General features: G+C 40.0%; 1 protein-coding gene across 2 annotated transcripts; it reads right to left on the bottom strand.

Moving 5' to 3' along the window:
* Positions 1–3274: 3274 nt before the first annotated feature.
* LOC127845390 (uncharacterized) lies at positions 3275–16164 on the bottom strand. Of its 2 annotated transcripts, XR_008033202.1 has the most exons (8): positions 16063–16164; positions 12550–12705; positions 6322–7469; positions 5510–5622; positions 4679–5041; positions 3981–4085; positions 3588–3717; positions 3275–3399 (listed from the first exon to the last, which is right to left on the bottom strand). XR_008033202.1 is itself a non-coding variant. In XM_052376271.1 (5 exons), exons 2-5 carry the CDS (start codon positions 4839–4841, stop codon positions 3297–3299), a joined length of 501 nt encoding a protein of 166 aa, XP_052232231.1. In that variant the 5' UTR covers positions 4842–5041; positions 5510–5761; the 3' UTR covers positions 3275–3296. The 2 variants fall into 2 exon arrangements, 1 of the variants encoding a protein (XP_052232231.1); XM_052376271.1 differs by lacking the exons at positions 6322–7469; positions 12550–12705; positions 16063–16164 and having other exon boundaries at positions 5510–5761.
* Between the last annotated feature and the right edge of the window lie 8109 nt (positions 16165–24273).

Raw genomic sequence — 24273 nt, 5'->3', positions numbered from 1 at the left:
ATTTTTAAGTTTTAAAGCACAAAAAAGATGAATTTCTACCGTGTAACCACCATATATATTCTAATTGGCATCGATACAATTAAATCTATAGCCTAGTTAGCCAGTAATTTATTATTTTTCAAACTTTACTGCTTTTAAAACCGAAAGTAGGAAGTCTAGACGTATACGTCCATTTCGACAAACGCAATTATTTTTAAGTTTTAAAGCGCAAACAAAGACGGATTTCTACCTTGTAACCACCAGATATATTCTAAATGGCATAGATACGATATGTTTCTTATTTATACTTATATTTACTATGCCATGTATTTCATTTCAAGGCCTTTGACTTTAAGTTATGGGTGTATGTACATCGACGTCAAACAAATTGCAACACAAGCTTTTTTTAGATTCCTGTAATCAGTATATATGTATGGGTTCGGAGAAAAACCCGGAAAAAAATATATCAACGGAAACTTGATTTATGGCAGATAGTTTACGAGCACCTGCTCTTTGATAAATTTCGTAATAAAATCTCTGTATTTTCAATATGTGTCGCTCTCGTGACTTTTGTGCTGTTACATTGTAGTTATTTTGTTGTCAATCTGTGTGTAATAAATGTATGAATATATTTTAAAATGAACACAATTTTTTTAATTTGTCATTTATTATTACCTATTTACACTCTGATCTGCATTATAGCATTACCCCACCCACGCCTAAATCGATGTAAAAGATGTGCATAGAACTACCATTACAAAGTATATACTTTTTACATGTGAAGTAATTACAAACATAATATACAACAATAACTTACAACAATAGTCTTGTTCATGAAGTAACGACGTTTTCAAAGTCGGTGTAGTCTTCATTACTGCATATACATATGAGCGTATCTAATAAATTATTACACAAACATGATTACATACAGATACGATTTCATGAACTTATCATAAAATTCAAATAAACAAGTAGTGTAAACGCTAATAGAAATTTGAACATGAGTTGTAAGAATTATAATTGAATGTAATTTACGTTACCAATTTTATATGTTACCAAATTTACGAACTTCATTAACTTAGCATAAAATTCAAATAAACAAGTAGTGTAAACGCTTATAGAATCTTAAACACGAGTTGTAAGGAAAATGTTTAAATGCAATTTACGTTACCAAATTTACAAATTTCCAAATCAAACACTGAAAACAATATAATGTTGCAACATTTTACTGCTTGATACTACAGTCTTAACGCAAACGGCGTGACTAGTTTAGTTTGTTGTTTCAGTGTCATCACTTGCATCGTCAAGGAGAGGACTATTTTAGCATCCTTCACTTAGATGTTTAAATGTCAATTCTTCCATGAAATAGTTTGATAGTTTGTAAAATTTAATATAAAATATATCGTGAAAATCGCTGCACAATTGATAAAGTCATGGCTGTTCAAAGCTATGCACCCTGTTTTCGGGCGATTTCGAGTTGAATACCTTGTTATATTTGAAAGTAAAATATGTTTTGTCAGAAAAGTTGGTTTTTCGTTATATTATGATTATTTATCATTCCAAATGATGTTTTCACTAATTAATATCATAGCCACACGCTAACCACCTGTGGTTCAAATGACAGGACATAACACTGCAATACTTCGGTCATGTATGTCAGATTTATACAGGCCCAACTAATAAGTGTAAGATTATAAAGCCAGTATTCTTGAAATGGCATTGGTCCTTTAGCATATCAGGACAAAACGAAACTGTTATTTTACATAAATAATCTAATAAGTATTTACCTGTTAATGTTTATATACAAGTTTAGATCTCCTAGCGACTATCGACATATACTGAGAGTCACACTGCTATTGCCAAAACAACTAGATTTAAATGCTGAACCTCAAATAAAATGAACAGTTGTTCGATAACTAACTGAATAAACAATTTAAATCATTTTAAATATAACATTCCTGCGCTTAACACATGTAAAATCGACATAAACTTTTTAACAAAAATATTACGATTTTCGTGAAAAATAGACAAATATGAGATTCCGCAGTTTTGTTATGCTGTCTTATGTAACCTTGAAAATTCCAACAATTTTTTTCACATTTTATTTTTATCTTATGAACTTAGGATATGCTTGATATAGATGTTTGGTGTAATAGATGATGTTACATTAAAGATTATTTACAGTTTCAATCGATGAACGCTGTTTTGAAATAACACGCGAAAATGCATAACACTCTCAAGTATTTTTTATATTAAGCTGCAGTTCGGTAAAATATAAAAGGAAAACGTAAATGCAATTAAATACAATTGATAACAAATCACGGATACACTACCTGTGCAAGAAATAGTCGGGTTCTGTTCTGAAGGAGAATTTAACATCAGCCGCGCTCAAAAATGTTGTTTACTTCGACACCGGTTACGGCATGTTTTAAATACGACGTCATGTATGGTGTGCACGAGGTGCCATCTTAAACAGTCAGAAAAATGTCACTTTTCAATCGATTTTTTCCGAAACCCGTTGTTCGATTTTTTTGGGGTTTTGTCTGTACAATGTTATATATTTAGCAGTTGAAATACGTGAAAAAACATTGTGTTGCAATTTGCTTGACGTCAAAATTTAATTTGATCTGACTAATATTTGGCTTTATAAGAAAAAGAATTTATACAACCGCGACGGCGAAGCCAACGCTGGGACGACTAGTATAGCTCTCTTTTTTTTTTTTAAAGACGTGTAAGATATATTAGAAAACTTCAAAACTAAAGTTTAAGCTTTGTATAAGTCGCTATATTCAATGCATTGACTGTATATCAGAAACATATGAATAGTATGCATGCGACATGTATGAATGTTCTTTGTTGATGTTTATTTCAGTGTATTTCTGATACCAACTTAGTATTGATCTATGGTCCTTTTGCAATAAATTGTCCAATACATTCATAAAGAAGTTAAATGGCCCTTCATTTAAATTTTTGGTTGAAATCATGAATATATGCTCTTTTGAATCATGAACAAAACTATTAACTATTCAATAAACAATTGCACGGTATTTTGTGAAATGGATATTTAACGTTATTTAGACCGATGCGCTTGTTACATTAACAATTGATAATTAATTGACTTTTGTATTGAATTGTACTGCTAAAGTTGCAAGCCAGTTTCGTCTGAATCATGTATAATCTCACAGTATGTGACGCAATGGAGCACTGCACAATGTTAACACAATGGCTATTTAATATAAATTAAATACACTACAGCGACATAATTGCAAATTTATGCAATGATGGATTACCTGATTGACTGGAATTGACTCGTCAGTTTAGCTGAACATATGCACATCAAATGGTCTGCCTGTCTGTCCACCAAGGCTATTTGCTGTAACTTTTATCGGACCGCTGCTAGCAATTTTACGCCGCCCACCGCTGAAAACATATTTGCATAACTACCACTGATATATGGAAAGACAAATAAAACACGTTTGGTCCTGCTTATGATATGATTACAATACATTTGAATAAAATACAAAAAACGTATGCATATCACTTTAGTATTTTATAAGATACTAACTAACTATAGTAATATTTTACTGTATTTATCAAAACATGTGTACCTTTTGTTTGCAACCATGTCTATGGTGTTCTCCATATCGCACGACTTGACCCACACCACTATTAGTTTACGGATGCAGCCGCAGTTTAGGTCTTTGTTCGTTAGATAGTCGTGAATTGTTTTATTAATACCTATACAAACATAGCATTATTTTTCTGTATTTTATAACACTTAGGTCTAAGTATAATATAGTACGAACTTTGTTGTGTTCTGCGTATTGATTATTTCCTTCAATACATTCAAACCAAAAAAAACACCCATTGACGATTCGTTATTTTCAAAACTAAAAACACAGGTGATTTATAAACTTGACAATACTAATAATTAACCGTAGCACTGAAACCATTATCTACGCTGCGGAACTAATAAAAGCCCCTAATACAATGACACTTACTGCTGGTCGTCAGCATAATCTTCAGGTAGTTCAAGACATAGGCCCAACATGAGCCTGGAATTACATCCCCTGCTGGAAGTGCCCTCCCAATATTTACTGGTGCTCCTGTAAATAACCACATATAAATGTGTCGCGCTCTTAGAAAATGGGTTTAAATGCATGTGCGTAGAGTGTCGACAGTTTCTGCTGTTATTAAATCGTGCGTTTAGAGCAATTTCATTCTTAGCAAAACTCAAGTTAAACGGAAAGTGCTGTCCCTGATTAGCATGTGCGTACTGCACTGGCTAATCTTTGACAACACTCTATACACATGCTACCTTTCCACAGAGCAAGTCGCAAATTATGCGCTGGTTTATATTAAGTAGTTGGACTGCGTGCACAATTGTAGTACACATTTTCTATTGGGAAATGTTTATCGTATCATATGTACGTGACATACCCATGTTCTGTCGCCTATTTGTATACAGACACTGTATCTATATATGATGTTCATTCTATACAATACATATATACAATACATGTTTTGTCAGATCCAAGATTTGCAGAAACGATATATGCGCGTTATAATATCAGAACGATTTAAAACACAAGCAAGATGTTACATTTAGTCTAAAGTAAATATTTACTTAAATTCCAGTATAGTTAATTGGCTGTGTGGTGTCTTAATTATGAATAACTCATATGCTGAGACTAATTACCTGAAATTGTTCTTTCAATCCAGTTTTTGTATGATTTTTCATCTTCGCTGAAGCATGTAACCCATCGAACAAACCTTGGAACATCTAAGATATTCACACCGCTGCGCAATACAAGCAGAACTCTCAGTTTGCCTTCATCAACATCGGCAGTCAGGCATTTCATGAGATTTAACGAAACACACCAGATTTCAGTAATTTCTTCGAGACACTAACTATTATCCAGCCTGTTCGACTGTCACCTTCTGAGAGCCGGCTGGAATTCACTGTTGCGTATTCATGTCGAATATGATGTTTATCTAGCTCTCTTGCAATCTCGTCACGAGAATCGTTATCAATATCAAAACAGGATATGAAAACACTCTCCTGGAATAAATTGAGATGTCAATGGGTACAATTAAAATCTCTTCTTTCTAGCCTTATTATCTTAACAAAACCCAGACAAGTGTTCAATAATAAAGTGTTTAAAATTGTTCAGGTAATGTAATGTACAATAGAATTACAACTTATTTAATTTGTCTTATATATTTTTGTTAATATGATATTTGCATTTGTGTAGGGTTTAGCTTTATGAATTTAGCGAAGTCCATGTAGGCATTGCTCATGTTTTCGTTATCTAATTGCAAACGAATATTTTAGCCGTTCTTATGATGGAAAAACGAGGTTATCATCCTTACTCCTTCTTTAAAATCAACATATACACATTACATATAAGTAAACATATCAAGTATTGATAAATTAAGAAACGTTGTGCTTGTTAAGCAAAATACACATAAAATACACCTGTGATAAAACATCTGAATTTGCTAGTTGGCTACCTTTGTGTGCACTTACCTTTTTAATATCGGAAATAACTCCAGCTCTAATATCAGCAGTTCCTTTCACAGCTGTTTTATTAGCGTTTGCCGTAGAGGCCTTACATAACGCGACAGGAATATCGTTTTCATCTGAAATATATATTGCATTGTATCAGTAAACAAGAGCAACATTAATTTTGTCAAGATGCTGCATTGAAAGATGAAATATGGCCGTCAGCACTGTTGGTACCTGGGCACAAACGTACACCTCGTTCTAAAAATTGAAGCTGATACAAGCAAGCGTTTAAGTGGCTATGCTTGGCCAATCGACCACCGGATACAAAACAACAGCACCGCATAACGGGTGCCAACGCTCAGCTGCGGGTGCATGTTTTGAATAAACGAAAGCTTGTCAGATTATTTTCTTTTAGTGGCCTCACAATGGGTGTGACGTGTAGAAATCTATGAGGTGCATCCACATATGAAGTTTCAAAGTTGTAGGTGGAAGCACTTTGATTTTCGTGCCAATGTAAAGATTTTAGCACGACGCAGGCGGACGGCGGACGGCTTACGGCGGACGGCAGACGACGAGCTGGCTATGACAATACCTCGGGTTTTCTCCGAAAACAGCCGAGCTAAAAATTAATCACTTGTCTCGAATGTTTATTGATAAGTACACATGGTCCTAAATATGGCTTTGTATTTATTATAATATCTTACAGGTACGACAAAACACACAACAAGTTTAGTTATGATACCAATATAAATATCAAGGCACACAAATACACAATGTTAAATAATATCAGTAAACCCTAGCGTATGGGTGTAATGCATGAGAAATATCACTACCTCGGCCTCTTTTTAGGGATTTCAGGTATTTCTTCACAACATGTCGTGTCAACATGGGTTGATCCTTTTAGAGTTTGAAATTATTTCTTAGATGTTAATACAGCTTGAAACAGCACAAACATATTTGTCTTAACACAACACTTTCATTTGTTTCAAAAGCATGAATACACGAAACCAAAACTATATCAAAGTCGCTGGTAATTAAAATATATAATTTAATCACACACGTCCCTCGGTTATGATAACCATATTGAAAACAAGGGCTGTTTGTAAAACATGCATGCGCCCATATGGGCTGTCTGTTGTAATGGCAGCCATTGTGTGAATACGTTTTTAGTCACTGTGACCTTGACCTTTGACCTAGTGACCTGTAAATCAATAGAGGTCATCATCCAGTCAAGATCTATGTACCTATGAAGTTTCATGATCCTAGGCCTACTTATTCTTGAGTTATCATTATGAAACCATTTAACTGTTTCGAGTCACTGTAACCTTGACCTTTGACCTAGTGACCTGAAAATTAATAGTAGTCATCTGCCAGTCATGATCAATGTACCTATGGAGTTTCATGATCCTAGGCGTAAGCATTCTTGAGTTTTCATCCGGAAACCATCTGGTGAACGGACCGACCGACCGACGGACCGACCGACATGTGCAAAACAATATACCCCCTCTTCTTCGAAGGGAGGCATAATAAAAATATTATTTGTGTTTAAGCATTGTAAAATCTTTGTAAAACTTGTGAGCATGCGGTTAGTATTTATATATTATACATGATACCAGCTTGCACACACATGTTCATAATAAAAAAAGAGAAACAGTTTAATTCGGTTTTAAGAAAATTGAGATTTCTATGTTTGATGGGATTTGTTTTAATCCGTAAAACCTGTTTATACAATTATATACTTACGTTCGCGTGCCTTATCTAATTGATTGTGACGACATATAATCTGCTTTTACCGGCATGTATTCTCTCAAACTTAAATGCTCCACATTCGAAATAGCAATGTCTGCTGCTGGATTTGATGGAAGCTGCTGTGGGACAGTGCATGTTTTTGGTACAACCAGCAGAAATTTTCCAATCAGTAGTTTATGTTGTTGTCGGTGACCATCGCCTTTCTCCGACCAATTCTTGTTCTTTGCAAACTCTTAAAAGGTTAAATTCTCATATAACGATATAGTTCGATTAAAAATATCAATATATAACCAATAGCCATGAGTATTCCGAATTGGGAAGAAAAACTATTGTTACAGAAAAAAACGATCAATTCCGTCACAATAAAGATGCACATATACACGAGATTAACTAGAAATGGCGCGGCAGAGGCCGACACGTATCCCAACGCTGCATGTTTGACCCAGGGGCGCCCCAGAGTTGGTAATTGGGACATGCATAGTTGAGATTGACCGTATTATCATAAGAGAAGTTCAGTATCAATAAGAAGTGAATCGGTGCAGAAATGAAGAAATTATAGTAAAAGGCGATTTGGGGTGGCTGTGGCCTATGTGGGTGGTGCGCCCCAGGGTTGGTTATGGGACCATGCATACATGTAGTTGAGATTGACCGTATTGTCATAAGAGAAGTTCAGTATCAATTTGAAGTGAATCGGTGTAGAAATGAAGAAATTATAGTAAAAAGCAGTTGTGGGTGGGTGTGGTCTTATTGGCGGGGCGCCTTATGGTTGGTAATGGGGCCCTGTATAGTTGAGATTGACCGTATTGTCATAAGAGAGGTTCAGTATCAATTTGACGTGAATCGGTGTAGACTTGAAGACAATATAGTAAAAGGCAATATTGGGTGGGCGTGGCCTATGTGGGCGGGGCGCCCCAGGGTTGGTAATGGGGCCATGCATAGTTGAAATTGACCGTATTGCCATGAGAGAGGTTCAGTATCAATTTGAAGATAGTGGCCAGGTCGGACGGACGGCTCAGAAAACCACAATATCCACACACTTTTCAAAAAGCGTGGGGATAATAATGGATATCTTGATTAATTAAAAATTGTGTCATATGGTAGTTGTGTTATCGGTGATGACTAAAATAACTAATGAAATTATTAAATTGTGATAAACTCAACAAAAGCTGTCAGAAGACAATGCGCTCGATTATTCAAGTGCTTGACATAATATTTTTTTAATAACATTAGCCATCATGAGGAAATAATTCATATTCAATAAGGTCAAGGTACTATAGTCATATTCTAAGTGAATGAGGGCCATAATTGAAACATATTGATTGCTTATGTTTTAAAGAAGTTGTACTTGATAGACGATTATGAGTTCAGGTATATTTTCCACAAGCTATTGAAAATTTGTAAAGATATAAAACAATCTAATTAGATTTTATTTCAAGTTTGATAGCAATTGCTTGGGTGGGATGGTTGGACGGTCCTTCAAAACTAAAATTAACAAGAGCACCGCATAGCGGGTGCCAACACTCAACTGCGGGTGCAGTTTTGAATAAATGAAAGCTTGTCAGAATATTTTTTTTAATATTAGAAGTCACAGTGACCTTGACCCTTGACCTAATGACCCCAAAATGGGTGTGGCATGTAGAACTCATCAAATTGCAGCTACAAATGAAGTTGCAAAGTTATAGTTGGAAGCACTTTGATTTTTGAGCCAATGCTACGGTTTTAGCACGATGCGGACGGCGGACGAACTGGCTATAACAATACTTCGGGTTCGCTCCAAAAACAGCCGAGCGAATAAATATGTGTGGGTTAAATTAACCATGTTTCAGAAACAAACAAATCTTTTTGGGTGTGTGTGGGGGGGGGGTTGGGTTGGAGAGTGGGTATAATGTGGGGGTATGGTCATTTATTAGATGATCTTTCAAAAATAAGAAAAAAAGGAAAACAAAATATTTGGGAGGGGGATGGGGTTGGGAGGGATTCTGGGGGGGGGGGGAGGGCGTGGGGGATGTTTGGGTGGAGTCCTTTGTGGTATGTCAGGTAATTGCTGTTTTGTCACAGTATGAATCAAATCTGATCACACATAAAGAAGTTATGGCAATTTAAACACAATTTATAAATTTTACATTCAAAGGTCAAAGTCAAATTTAAACTTGCCAGGTACAGTACCCTCATAACAGTAAGAAAGTATTGCCTTGATACTGAGGAAGGAGAGTGGATCTAAACACAAAATTTAACATAATATTCAAAGTTACTAAGACAAAAAGGGCCATAATTCCATTAAAATGCCAACCAGAGTTATGCAACTTGCCATGTACAGACCCATACGATAGTTAGCGAGTTTTCCAAGTCTGAAAGCAATAGCTATGACACTTTTGGAGTAAAATTGATCAAAACACAAAACTTATCCAAATGTTCACTTATGTAAGTATAAAAGGGGCCATAATAGTTGTTATTCGGAACTCTCCAGTCTGGGTTCCGATATTTGAGCACACGCGGTAGGTACAAACAAAAGCTGAATAGCATATTTTAAAAGAGAGTGAATCAATAATTTCTCTTATCGCTGAAAAATAAACACAATTTTTTCTGCTCAAACGTTAGTTATAGTTGATAAAAATACCATGATTCAACCATTTTTCTTTAGATGAACTAATCTCGATCATGTTCAATTTCTAAGACTTCTATGTAACAAGATATAATACTGCATGTACATGTATACAGCTTCGGTCACGTAACTATTTTATTGCATATACTTTGCGTAGGCCTGGGCATACAGTTTTAATGAAAGTTTGTCAACGAAACTACCAAGAAATTTACTCCATCGTATATATATTATACTATTCAAATATATTTAAAATCATACAGACAAGTACCAAACAACAAAAACCTTACTATCCTCAGTCGATTTGTTATACTATAACTAATGTATCGTTCCATATCAGTTGGATATTTATATATCTATTGATATAGCTCTATTGTGATGCTTTTCGTTAATCTAATCTGAAAAGTAAAAAAAATTACTAAGACTAAAACCCTAAGATTAGAAGACACATCCTTTAAGAGCTTTACCATACATTATTATTTATTATTCTATATTTGCTATATCTATAAAGCATGCCAAAAAAACAAGAACATCATTAATGTTTTTCAGAAGAAATATTGGATATGTCAAGCCATTTGTATAGGTTCCTTCATTACCATACAGCTGACAAAGTCTGTTTTAAAGTGTTTTTCATTTCTTTTAATGATGTTAGCTATTGGACTCATTCGTATAAGCGACTGTACATCTGAACAGTGTATTTACACTATAATACTGTATTAAATGTCTGACATACATGTATATCAGTGAGAAGATTCGTTATGTGTAATTATTAATAATAATAGTAATAGTAATAACAACAACAGACTGGAATTTTGACATTTCCTAAAAGAAAAACTACTGTCGTTTAAATACTTATTATCCACAACTGAATGGAATTTGAATCGGATATCGACGTTTCTGGTCATAACTGTATTTATGCCAATGTTTGTATTCAAAACACCTATATACTGTTTGATTCCAATAATGTCACTTTAATGGAATTACTATTTTTATGTATTTGATTCTTAATATTTAATCAACTAAACTTGTTTAATTAGTAGTAAAATAGTAAAATTTTGCAGTAGCCCCCCCCCCCCCCCCCATTAATAGTTGTATTATTACTTTACAGTACTGCCCTTGGATTTTGTTCACGTCATTGTGTCTTCGCTTGTCAATTACGTCATAACTCTTTCTCTGTTCCTGGGAACATGAATTTTTTAACGTCATACGATCAACTTTCCAGTTGTAAGCTATATGCATAGGTCATTGGGTTTATAACGTTGAATTGTATTTATATTTTCTCTCTGATAGGCGTTTCTTTTTTTATTTAATTATTATTAATTTAATTTTTAGCAGTCACATAAACAACCAAGCAATGTAATATGGAATTTTTACACCCATTATTGCTGCTTCTTTCTGTATTTGCGCGATGATTATCTGACATATTAACTTAATGACGCTATATTCTTCAATCGTTTTCTATAAAGAAGGAATGTAGTTGACACTTGTTTGTAGTTTCATTTAATCGTTCGTCAAAAAGTTGTAACTCTGTTGCTCTGGTATCTTCAATATCATTGAGTAATTAAATTGTAAATCAATTGAATGCGTTTTAATTCCCTTTTATTATTGTTTGATTTGAGTTACAATGCTATGACGTTAAATGTTATTTACACTTAAATGTATTATGAATATTGCTGGGCCAAGTGTGAGGTTGAGCGCCCTATAACCGGTATGATCCCCCAATGCTTTGCATTGACCGTTCCAAGGCGGTGACCCCAGCTTTATTCATATTTTGTGTTTATGTTGGTTTGTATTGTGCTGTATTGTGCTGTCTTGTTCTGTTTTGGCAATTGGTCACTTGCCTTTAATAAAGGACCAACTAATTGTTTTTAATGAGAATTCAATACTGCTCCAGCAGCTGGAGTTTCACTTCTTCATATTGTGCCTCCCACGCGCGCTCAGAAATCGGAAAACCCTATAGCGTGCGAGTTTCGATTAAATCTATTCTCTCAAAATGACAGTCAGAGTTACATAACTTTGCCCGCATAGTCCCCTTATGATATTTAGTAAGTGTTGCAAGTATGAAATCAATAGCTTTGATACGTTTGGAAAAAAGGGAATCTTAACACAAAACTTGACCAAATTTTCAATTTTTTAAGTATAAAAAGGGAATATAATTCTTACAAAATGCTTGATACAGTTGTCTGCTCTTGTTTATAGATTGGGGTCTTTTTGTTAGATAAGTATGCAAAATATAAAAGCAATATGACAAGGTATATAGTATATATTTGAGGTGGTACACAAACTTTAACATATATTTATCAATAATATGCATATTCTAAGTGGAAAGGGGCCATAATTCTCACAAAATCCTTGAAACTGTTGTCTGCTCTTGTTTATAGATTGTGGTCATACTGGTTAAGAAGTATGCACAATATTAGAGCAATATCTCAAGGGACAAAGATAATATTCGAGGTGGTACGCAAACTTAAACATAGATTTATCAATAATATGCATATTCTAAGTGGAAAAAAGGCCATAATTCCCAAAAAATCCTTGATTCAGTTGTTTGCTCTTGTTTATAGATTGTGGTCATATTGGTGAAGTAGTATGCAAAATATAAGAGCAATATGTCAAGGGACATAGAACATAATTGAGGTGGTACGCAAACTTTAGCATAGATTTAGTTTAAACCTATTTATTTTAGCTCGATTGCATAGAAAGTAATTCTTACTTAGTTGAAATGCTCTCCAGTCCGTTTCATGGGCCTAGAACCAGTACTTGGTGTCTATATTGGAGATCGAAAGAACGCTCCCACAGCGAGGATCGAACCCGTGACCTCCCGGTCGCTAGGCGGACACCATATCCATTACACCACGGCGACCTTAACCTTTAACATAGATTTATCAATAATAAAAAGTATGCAAATTCTAAGTGGAAAAGGGCCATGATTCTCACAAAATCCATGATACAGTTGTCTGCTCTTGTTTATAGATTGTGGTCATATCGGTGAAGAAGTATGCAAAATATAAAAGCAATATGTCAAAGGACTTATATTATATTTGAGGTGGTACGCAAACTTAAACATAGATAATGATGTATCAATAATATGCATATTCTAAGTGGAAAAAGGGCCATAATTCTCACAAAATCCTTGAAACAGTTGTATGCTCTTGTTTATAGATTGTGGTCATATTGTTGAAGAAGTATGCAAAATATAAGAGCAATATGTCAAGGGACATAGAAAATATTTGAGGTGGTACACAAACTTTAACATAGATTTATCAATAATATGTATATTCTAAGTGGAAAAAGGGCCATAATTCTTACAAAATCCTTGATACAGTTGTCTGCTCTTGTTTATAGATTGTAGTCATATTGGTGAAGAAGTATGCAAAATATAAGAGCAATATGTCAAGGGACATAGAAATTATTTGAGGCGGCACGCACACTTCAACATTGATTTATCAATAATATGTATATTCTAAGTGGAAAAAGGGCCATTATTCTCACAAAATCCTTGAAACAGTTGTCTGCTCTTGTTTAAAGGTAGGGGTCATTTTGGTAAAAAGTATGCAAAATATAAAAGCAATATGTCAAGGGACATAGAACATATTTGAGGTGGTGCGCAAACTTTAACATAGATTTATCAATAATATGCATATTCTAAGTGGAAGGGCCATAATTCTTACAAAATACTAGATACAGTTGTCTGCTCTTGTTTATTGATTGGGGTCATGTTGGTTAAGAAGTACACAAAATATTAAAGAAATATGTCAAGGGACATAGAAAATATTTGAGGTGGTACGCAAACTTTAGCATTCCAACGCTCAGGCTGACGCCGGGGTGAGTAGGATAGCCCCACTATATATATTTCAAACATAAAAGTCGAGCTTTACTTAAATTACTTAATGGATCAGATTTCAACTAATAAAGATCATATTAATACAATTGACACTTTGGAGAGCAAAATGTCTTGAAGATTGGTTAACAAAAGATCAGATATGCGGACCAACATAAAGTTATCAGAGCAAAGTATCTATATACTATATTGTTGGGTCCTTAAGACTTGGATGTAATAGAGTATTGTTTTGTTATGTTCTGATTGTTATCGCAAGTTAATTACAGTTTATAGCCCCCATTCCACACAGATAACCGGTTTAATTTGTTCCGCAACTAAGACATGCCAATCTACAACAGATCATCTCTTATTGAGACAACTAAGGCACTGGTTTAAGGAATGTTAACTTTGCTTAATGACATATTATTCATACCCGTTTTCTGAATGAAATGTTGATTGAAGTTGGCTAAAGCATTGTTTGGCAGTATGTATTGCACTAAACATGAAATTAAATTCAGGTTAAATTGTACTAGACAATTGTAACAGATACATCAATCATGTTAAAAGGTGAATCTGTTTCATCTCTACTTATAATGTCCCTTGAATCATTATTTATTGTGACTCATAGTGTCATATTAACCCATTTATGCCCAGTGGACTCTCCCATCCTTCAAAATTGGATCAATTATAAAAATAAGGGATGTCGAGTATACTTATTTCTATATTTAAAATATTTCTTACAAAAAATCCTTTAAGCAAACAGCGCAGACCCAGATGAGACGCCGCATTATGCAATGTCCTATTTTCAGGACGCTACGCATAAATGGGTTAATTATAATGACCGGTTAATCGTATCGTTCCATGACGAATTATTCAACATGCCTCATTATGTCGCATTAACCACAGCGGTCACATGACACATAGCTTATCGTGACTTATAATGTCGCAAGAGTAATAGTTGATAATGTCGTATTGTGTCACATGCTTCATAGTTTATTATGCCTTATTATTCCACACGAGTCATAGTTTATTATGCCATATAATTAAACATGACTCATAGTTTAACATGCCTAATTATGTCACATGACTCAGAGTTTATCGTGCTTTATAATATGACATGACTCATAGTGTATCATGTCTTATAATGCTAAATGATTCATAAGTGATCGTGCTTTATAATGTTATAAGACTAAAAGTTTATCATGCCTTATGATAAATGTCAAATAAATCATAGATTATCATGCCTTATAATGTCAAATGACTCATAGTTTATAATGCCCTATAATGCAACACGACTCATAGTTTATAATGCCTTATAATGTCACAGAACTCATAATTGTTAATGCCCTATAATGCAACATAACTCATAGTTTATAATGCCCTATAATGTCACATAACTCATAATTTATAATGCCCTATCATGCAACATGACTCATAGTTTATAATGCCTTATAATGTCACATAACTCATAATTGTTAATGTCCTATAATGCAACATAACTCATAGTTTATCATGCCTTATAATGTCACATAACTCATAATTTATAATGCCCTATAAAGCAACATGACTCATAGTTTATAATGCCTTATAATGCAACATGACTCATAGTTTATCATGCCTTATTATGTCACATAACTCATTATTTATAATGCCCTATAGTGCAACATAACTCATAGTTAATCATGCCTTATAATGTCACATAACTCATAATTTATAATGCCAGTTTATCACGCTTCGTTATATAACATGACTCAAAGTTTATCATGACTTTTACCGTCGCATGACTGATAGTTTATTATAAATTATAATGTCACTTGAATCATAGTTTATTGTGCCTTAAAATGTCAAATCACTAATAGTTTTCCATGCCTTTTAAGTCTCATTACTCATATTGTCGCAATGATATATTATATTGAGCCCCATAATGTGTCATTGGTTACAATGCCCAATGACAGAAAAGCATTCCTACCGCATTGTGCGCAATAAAACACCATATAAGTTGACTCATCTTCACGTCGATGCCCTTTGTAAGCGACAACAAGTTGTAAATGTTTATGAATCATGATGTTTTCCAATGCAGACACAACAGCAAACGTGAACCATCCTTTTGAATTTGAAGCAAATTGGTTTGTTATAAGAATGATGATTCTGTCATTCGTATCAATTGAATTGTGAATGGTTATACGAGGAGTTTCGGTAGTTCCGATTCCATCTATCCGTATTTTATCGTCCGTTTGACATGTGTATCCCCCATTCTTTTCAATTAAAAACTTCAATGAATCTGCCTCTTGTTTCGACGTTTTGCTTGCGCCTTCACTGTCATAAAATATGATCACTTTGCTTTTATTTTCAACGCATGCCATGATTACGCAAACATAAAGTTTTTAATTTAATATAAATACTCACATGGTGTCTAGTCCAACTCACAATACCAATAAACCATTTATTAAATTTCGATGTTATTTTAATAAAATCAGTCTGTGTTACAAATATGAAATCAAAAGTACTTATTTTCCTATGGAACGCCAATGCTGCCTTCTGATGGCACTGGTCTTTATGTTAGGTGCATTTACCAAGTTGTTTTGTGTAAACTACATTTTGTCCTGTAGGAACATCATTTCGTTCTGTGCATGTGTCATTAAGTTGTGTGCATTTGTCATTATGTTGTGTGCATTTATCATTATATTGTATTCATTTGTCATTATGCTGTGAGCTTCCCCCCTGGACCATCGAAACAATTAACTATGCTTTTTATGGCATTATAAGAAGGTACTTTGATGAAAGTATATAAGGCGTGACATGCTCAAAGTGGTTGTCAAAGCCTTCAAAATCATTAAAACCGTGAAGCATCCGGGGGGCTTCGCCCCCTGGACCCCCTAAACGATAAACCTTGCAATTTTAAGCATTATTAGAAGGTACTGTGATGAAAGTTTATAAGGCGTGACTTGCTCAAGAAGTGGTTGTCAAAGCCTTCAAAATCATTAAAATTGTGAAGCTTCCGGGGGGGGGGGGGGGCTTCGCCCTCCTGGACCCCCATAACTATAAACTATGCATTTTGTTGGCAGTTTAAGAAGGTACTTTGATGAAAGTATATAAGGCGTGACATGCTCGAGAAGTGGTTGTTAAAGCCTTCAAAATGATTAAAATCGTGAAGCTTCAGAGGGCGAGGCTTCGACCCCCTGGACCCCCTAAACGATAAACTATGCACTTTTTCGGCATTATAAGAAGGTACTTTGTTGAAAGTATATAAGGCGTGACAAGCTCGAGAAGTGGTTGTCAAGGCCTTCAAAATCATTAAAACCGTGAAGCTTCCGGGGGGCTTCGCCCCCCTTGACCCCCACAACTATAAACTATGCATTTTTTTGGCATTATAAGAAGGTACTTCGACCTCTTGGACCCCCCTAAACGATATAACTATGCACTTTTTCGGCATAATAAGAAGGTACTGTGATGAAAGTATATAAAGCGTGACATGCTCGAGAAGTGGTTGTCAAAGCCTTCAAAATCATTAAAACCGTGAAGCTTCCGGGGGGGGCTTAGACCCTCTGGACCCCCCTAAACGATAAATTATGCACTTTTTCGGCATTATAAGAAGGTACTTTGATGAAAGTATATAACGCGTGACATGCTTAAGAAGTAATTGTCGAAGCCTTCAAAATCACTAAAATCGTAGAGCTTACGGGGGGCTTCACCCTCCTGGACCCCTAGAAGGGCTTTGCACCCACCAGGCTCCCTAGCGGCTCCCTGGACTACTACTATACTACTACGACTACGACTACTGCTACTACTACTACTACGAATACGACGACGACAAACTACTACGACGACGACGAGACGACGACGACGACGACGACGACGACGACGACGACGACTAGGCGACGACGACGAGACGATAGACGACGACGACGACAACGACGACGACGACGGCGACGAAGACGACGACGAGACGACGACGACGACGACGACGACGACGACGACGACGACGACGAGGACGACGACGAGACGACGGCGACGACGACGACGACGACGAGACGACGAACGACGACGAACGAACGACGACGACGAAGACGACGACGACGAGACGACGAACGAGACGACGACGACGACGACGACGGACGAGAACGACGACGACGACGACGACGAAGACGACGACGGAAGACGACGACACGAACGACGAGACGACGAGGAACGGGACGACGACGACGACGACCACGACGAGACGACGACGAAGACGACGACGACGGACAGACGACGACGACGACGACGACGACGGCGACGACGACGACGACAAACGACGACGAGAGGCGACGACGACGACGACGACGACGAGCGACGACTACGACGAAGACGACGACGACGACGACGGCGACGACGACGACGACGACGACGACGACGACGACGATAGAGAAGACGACGACGACGACGACGACGACGACGACGACGAGAAGACGAAACGACGACGACGACGACGCGAGACGAAGGAGACGACGACGACGACGAGACGACGACGACGAGACGACGACGACGACGCGACGAGACACGACGACGACGACAGAGACGACGAAGACGACGACACGAACGACGACGACGACGGCGACAGACGACGAACGAAGACGACGACGACGAAGGAGACGACGTACGACGACGGACGACGACGACGAGGAGACGACGACGACGACGACGACGAAGAGACGCGACGACGACGAGAGAAGACGACGACGACAACGACGAGACGACGAAGACGACGACGACGAAGAACGACGACGACGGACGACGAAGGACGACGACGACGACGACGACGACGACGACGACAACGACGACGACGACGGACGACGAAGACGACGACGACGACGACGAAGACGCGACGACGACGACGACGACGGAAGACGAGACGACGAAGAAGCGACGGCGACGACGACGAAGACGACGGAGACGACGAAGACGAAGACGACCTCGACGAGACGCGAGACGACGACGACGACAGACGACGAAGACGCAGACGACGACGACGACGGAGAAGACGACGACGACGACGACGAAGACGACGACGACGACGACGACGACGACGACGACGACGACGACGACGAGGACGACTACGACGACGACGAAGACCACGACGACGACGACGACGACGACGACGACGAAGACGACGACGAACGACGGCTACGACGACGACGACGAGACGACTACGACTACGACGAGACTACGACTACTACGACGACGACGACGACTACGAGGAAGACGACGACGACTACGACGGCTACGACGACGACGACTACGATACGACGACGACTACGACTACGAATACTACGACGACGACTACGACAAGAATACTAGAATACGACGAAGAACGAATACGACTAGACGAATACTATCGACGACGAAGACGAAGACGACGACGACGACGACGACGGCGACGACACACGACGACGACGACGACGACGACGACGACGACGACGACGACGACGACGACTACGAAGGAGACTACTACGACTACGACGAGAGAAGACGGCGACTAACGACGACGACGACGACGACTACTAACTAAGACGACGACGAGAAGACGACGGCGACGACGACGACGACGACGAATACTATAGACGACGACAGACGAAGAAGACGAACTACGACGAAGACGAAGACGACGAAGACGACGAGTACGACGACGAAGAACGGCGGAGACGACGACGACGACGAAGACGAAGACGAAGAAAAGACGAAGGGAGACGAAGAAGGAGAGACGACGAAGCACGAACGAAGAAGACGACGACGACGACGACGACGACGACGGAGACGAAGACGACGAAGACGATACGACGAAGAGACGACGAAGAGAAGAACGACGAAGAAGAAGAAGCGACGAAGAAGACGACGAACGAAGACGACGAACGACGAGAAGACGAAGACGACGACGAAAGACGACGACGACGACGACGAGAGACGGACAACGACGACGACGACGACGACGACCACGAAGACGACGAAGAAGAAGACGACGACGAAGACTAAGAAGACGACGACGAAGACGACGGACGACGACGACGACGACGACGACGACGACGACGACGACGACGACGACGAAGGATACGAAGGAGGCGAAGACGACTAGGAGACGACGAACGACGACGACGACGACGACGATGACGACGAAGACGGACGACGACGACGACGACGACGACGACGAAGACGACGACGACGACGACGACGACGACGGAGACTACGAGGACGACGACGACGACGACGAGGAAGGAGACGACGACGAGAGACGACGACGACGAACGACGAAGACGAAGACGAAGACGACGGAGACGACGACGACGACGACGACGACGACGACGACGACGAGACGACGACGACGACGACGAAGACGAAACGAAGACGACGACGACGACGAGATGAGACGACGAGGGCGAAGACGACGGACGACGACGGACGACGACGACGACGACGACGACGACGGCGACGACGACGACGACGACGACGACGACGACGAGAGACGACGACGACGACGACGACGACGAGACGACGACGACGACGAGACGACGACGACGAAGACGACGACGAGCGACGACGAACGACGACGACGACGACGACGACGACGACGACGACGACGACGACGGACGAGAGACTAAGACGAGGACTGCAACGTACGACGACGACGAAGACGACCAAGACGACGACGGGACGACGAAGAGAGACGACGACGAGACGACGACTAGACGAAGACGACGACTACGACGGACGAGACGAGCGACGGACGACGACGACGAGACGACGACGACGAAGGCGACGACGGCGAGACGAAGACGGAGACGACGACGACGACGACGACGACGAACGAGACGAAAGACGAGACGACGACGAGGCGACGGACGACGAGGACGCGACTACGACGACACGACGACGGAACGACGACGACGACTACGGCGACGACGAAAACGAAGAAGAAGACACGGAAGAAGAAGACGAACGACGAGAGACGACGGACGACGACGACGAAGACGACGACGAAGGAGGAGCTACGACGAAAAGAAGAGAAGACCGACGACGACGAGACGAAGGGACTACGACGACGACGAGACGACGACGACGGACGACGACGACGACGACGAGACGACGACGAGGACGACGACGACGACGACGACGACGACGACGACGAAGACGACGACGAGACGACGACGACGAAACGACGACGACGACGGCGACGACGACGACGACGGCGACGGAGACGACGACGACGACGACGACGACGACGACGACAGACGACGACGACGACGAACGAGACGACGACGACGACGGACGACGGCGAAGACGACGACGACGACGACTACGAGACGAGGACGACGACGACGACGACCCACGACGACGGACGACGACGACGACGACGACGACGAGACGACGACGACGAGACGACGGACGAGAGACGACGACGACGACGACGACGACGACGACACGACGACGACGACGACGACGGACGACGACGACGACGAAACGACGAAGAGACGACGACGACGACGACGACGACGACGACGACGACGACGAGGAGACGAGGACGACGACGACGACGACGGGACGACGACGACGAAGAAGACGAAGGCGACGGACGACGACGACGACGACGACGAAGGACGATCGACGGGCACGACGACGACGAACGACGTACGGCGGGACGACGAGCGCGACACGACGGACGACGACGACGACGAGCGGCGACGAGACGACTGAGACGACGACGACGACGACGACGACGACGAAGACGACGACGACGACGACGACGACGACGCGACGACGACGAGGGACGACGACGACGACGACGAGACGGCCGACGGACGACGACGACGACGGACGACGGCGACGACGACGACGGACGACGACGAGACGACGACGACGACGACGACGACGGACGACGACAGACGACGACGACGACGTGCGACGACGACGGACGCGAGACGACGACGACGACGACGACGACGACGACGACGACGACGCGACGACGACGACGACGAGACGACGACGACGACGACGACGGCGACGGACGACGACGACGACGACGACGAGACGACGACGAAGACGACGGGACGACGACGACGACGTACGACGACGACGACGAGACGAAGGCGACGGAGACGACGACGACGAAGAAGACGACGACGACGACGACGACGACGACGACGACGAAGACGAAGAACGCGACGAGCAACGACGAAGAACAGACAAGAATACGACGAAGACGAAGACTTAAGAGATACGACGACGAATAATGACGACGACGCGACGAACGACGAAGAAGACGAAGACGACGAATAAGAAGAGACTACGACGAAGAAGACGCACGAAGAAGGAGACGCGAGACGACGACGACGAAGACGACGACGACGAGACGACGACGAGACGGCGACGAAGACGACGACACGACGACGAAGACGAGACGACGAGCGAACGACGAGACGAAAGCGAAGACGAGACGATACGACGAGACGACGGACGACGACACGACAGACGACGACGACTAGACGACGACAGACACGACGACGACGACGCGACGAAGACGACGACGACTAACGACGACGACGACTATACGACGAAACGACACGACGACGACGACGACAACGACGACGACTAGGGGCGCGACGACGACGACGAATACGACGACGACGACGGAGACGACGACTAAGAGACGAATACTACTACGACGACGACGACGACGACTACTACGACGAAGACGACTACTACGGCGACGATACGACGACTACTACTAAAACGTACTACTACGACTACTAATAACTAGACTACTACTACGACTACTACTACGAACTACTACTACTACGACGACTACTTCTACTACTCTACTACAATACTACTACTACTACTAATACTACTACTACTACTACTACTACTACTACTACTACTACTACTACTACTACTACTACTACTACTACTACTACTACTACTACTACTACCACTACTTCTACTACTACTACTACTACTACTACTACTACTACTACTACTACTACTACTATTACTACTACTACAAAGTACTAGTATCATCTTCTCCGACGTCGTCGTATTCTTCTTCTTCCTTTTCCTCTCATGTGATATCATCGTAAGCAACATCATCATTATCATCATCGTAATTATCAAAATAGTACTTATTATAATTTCTTATTAGAATAATTGTCATTAAAATAATATTCGGGAATTATAAAAAAAACAACATTATTTATTTGTATGACAATAACGCTAATAGAATTATAATAAGTATTATCATGATAATTACGATAATGCAACTAATAATGATCACACATTTGAAATAATATCCGTTAACATTATATTTTAAAGGTGAAATAAGTACATCTTGAGTAAAGAGATTTTCATTGATTGAATCATCTAATCGCAGGAATATACACACGTTGGAAATCATATTTTACAATAGGCCTGTTTTGTTTAATAAAGACAAACTTTCCTTTGAATGCCAACGATTGGGAATAACAAACATGATTATTATTAATTTGAGAAAGGCATATCGCAATTCCTTTTCTTTCAATGTGTTACAAAAGTTACTCATTACCATACACAAGTTTTGACCGAATTTTAAATCAAAATGAACCGTGCTCTGTGAAAAGGGGGTTTAATGCATTTGCGTTTAAGGGTTTTTCCGCCTAAACTAGATTTTTGCGAAGAAGAGACATTACTAAAACAGAAAATAGCATATAAGATCGGAAAGTGTCGTCCTTGATTAGCCTATGCGGACTGCATAGGCTAATCTGTGACGACACTTTACGCACATTCATAAAACACACATAGCACTGCCCATATATATGTTGTTGTATGTATGCGTGTGCTTGCTCTGATGAAGCAACTTTGTCTTGAATAATTCGCAAAGTTAGACACAACTTATTTTTAGTATTGCTGTTTAAATTTTCTCAACTGCCAGAGTCGCTCTGGTGGGTAATATATAGAGAATAATGTGTTACGGTCTGATCTTTATGTAACATATGAGATGAGGCTTAGAATAAAAAGACGGCGATGATTGCTGTTTTCTGTTAATCATACAGCTACGTCCCTTTTTTAAAAGAAACACAAATAAAACATGCTGCAACGTTGCAGTTTTATCGAGAATTAATATGATGTTTGGTGTGTTTTGTGTAAATAATAACACAAATTATATTAAAGCTAGTTAACTTTCATAAATCCGTTATAAATATCAATACCACTCCAAATTAGTTATAATGCAGTTTGACCTGAATGCATAGTTGTTTGCGTGTGTTACATGAAGCGTTCTAGTTAGCTCACTGAGTAGTGCAAGTTGTTTACAGCGGGTTTGTCATCTTCAACATATTAAATACTGCTAAATACTGATTTCACTCAGGAAATGGCCTACGAAATCAATCCATTTGACATTATAAACATGAACCACGGTATGGGAAAACCCAGGTTTTCAAAGAGTAAGGCCTATATACATGTAGGTTAAACTGAATTGTGCGGAGATCTCTGGATCAGAAGCATATGACATTAATCAGTCTACCTAACAAAGAAAGAGCCCCGCGCTTTAATAATACAGATAGAGTCCTGCGCTACATTACTGCAGAAAGTGATCCAATATACCATACTACCGAA

Source organism: Dreissena polymorpha, chromosome 9, assembly GCF_020536995.1.
Source record: "Dreissena polymorpha isolate Duluth1 chromosome 9, UMN_Dpol_1.0, whole genome shotgun sequence".
NCBI lineage: Eukaryota > Metazoa > Mollusca > Bivalvia > Myida > Dreissenidae > Dreissena > Dreissena polymorpha.
This window is presented reverse-complemented; position numbering and strand designations above follow the sequence as displayed.

Coding starts and splice junctions, on each gene's coding strand:
- LOC127845390 (XM_052376271.1), bottom strand. CDS start 4,841: ATGAAATGCCTGACTGCCGATGTTGATGAAGGCAAACTGAGAGTTCTG. Junction 4,086..4,678: donor GATTGAAAGAACAATTTCAG/GTAATTAGTCTC, acceptor GGTTATTTACAG/GAGCACCAGTAAATATTGGG. Junction 3,718..3,980: donor GATTATGCTGACGACCAGCA/GTAAGTGTCATT, acceptor ATGTTTGTATAG/GTATTAATAAAACAATTCAC.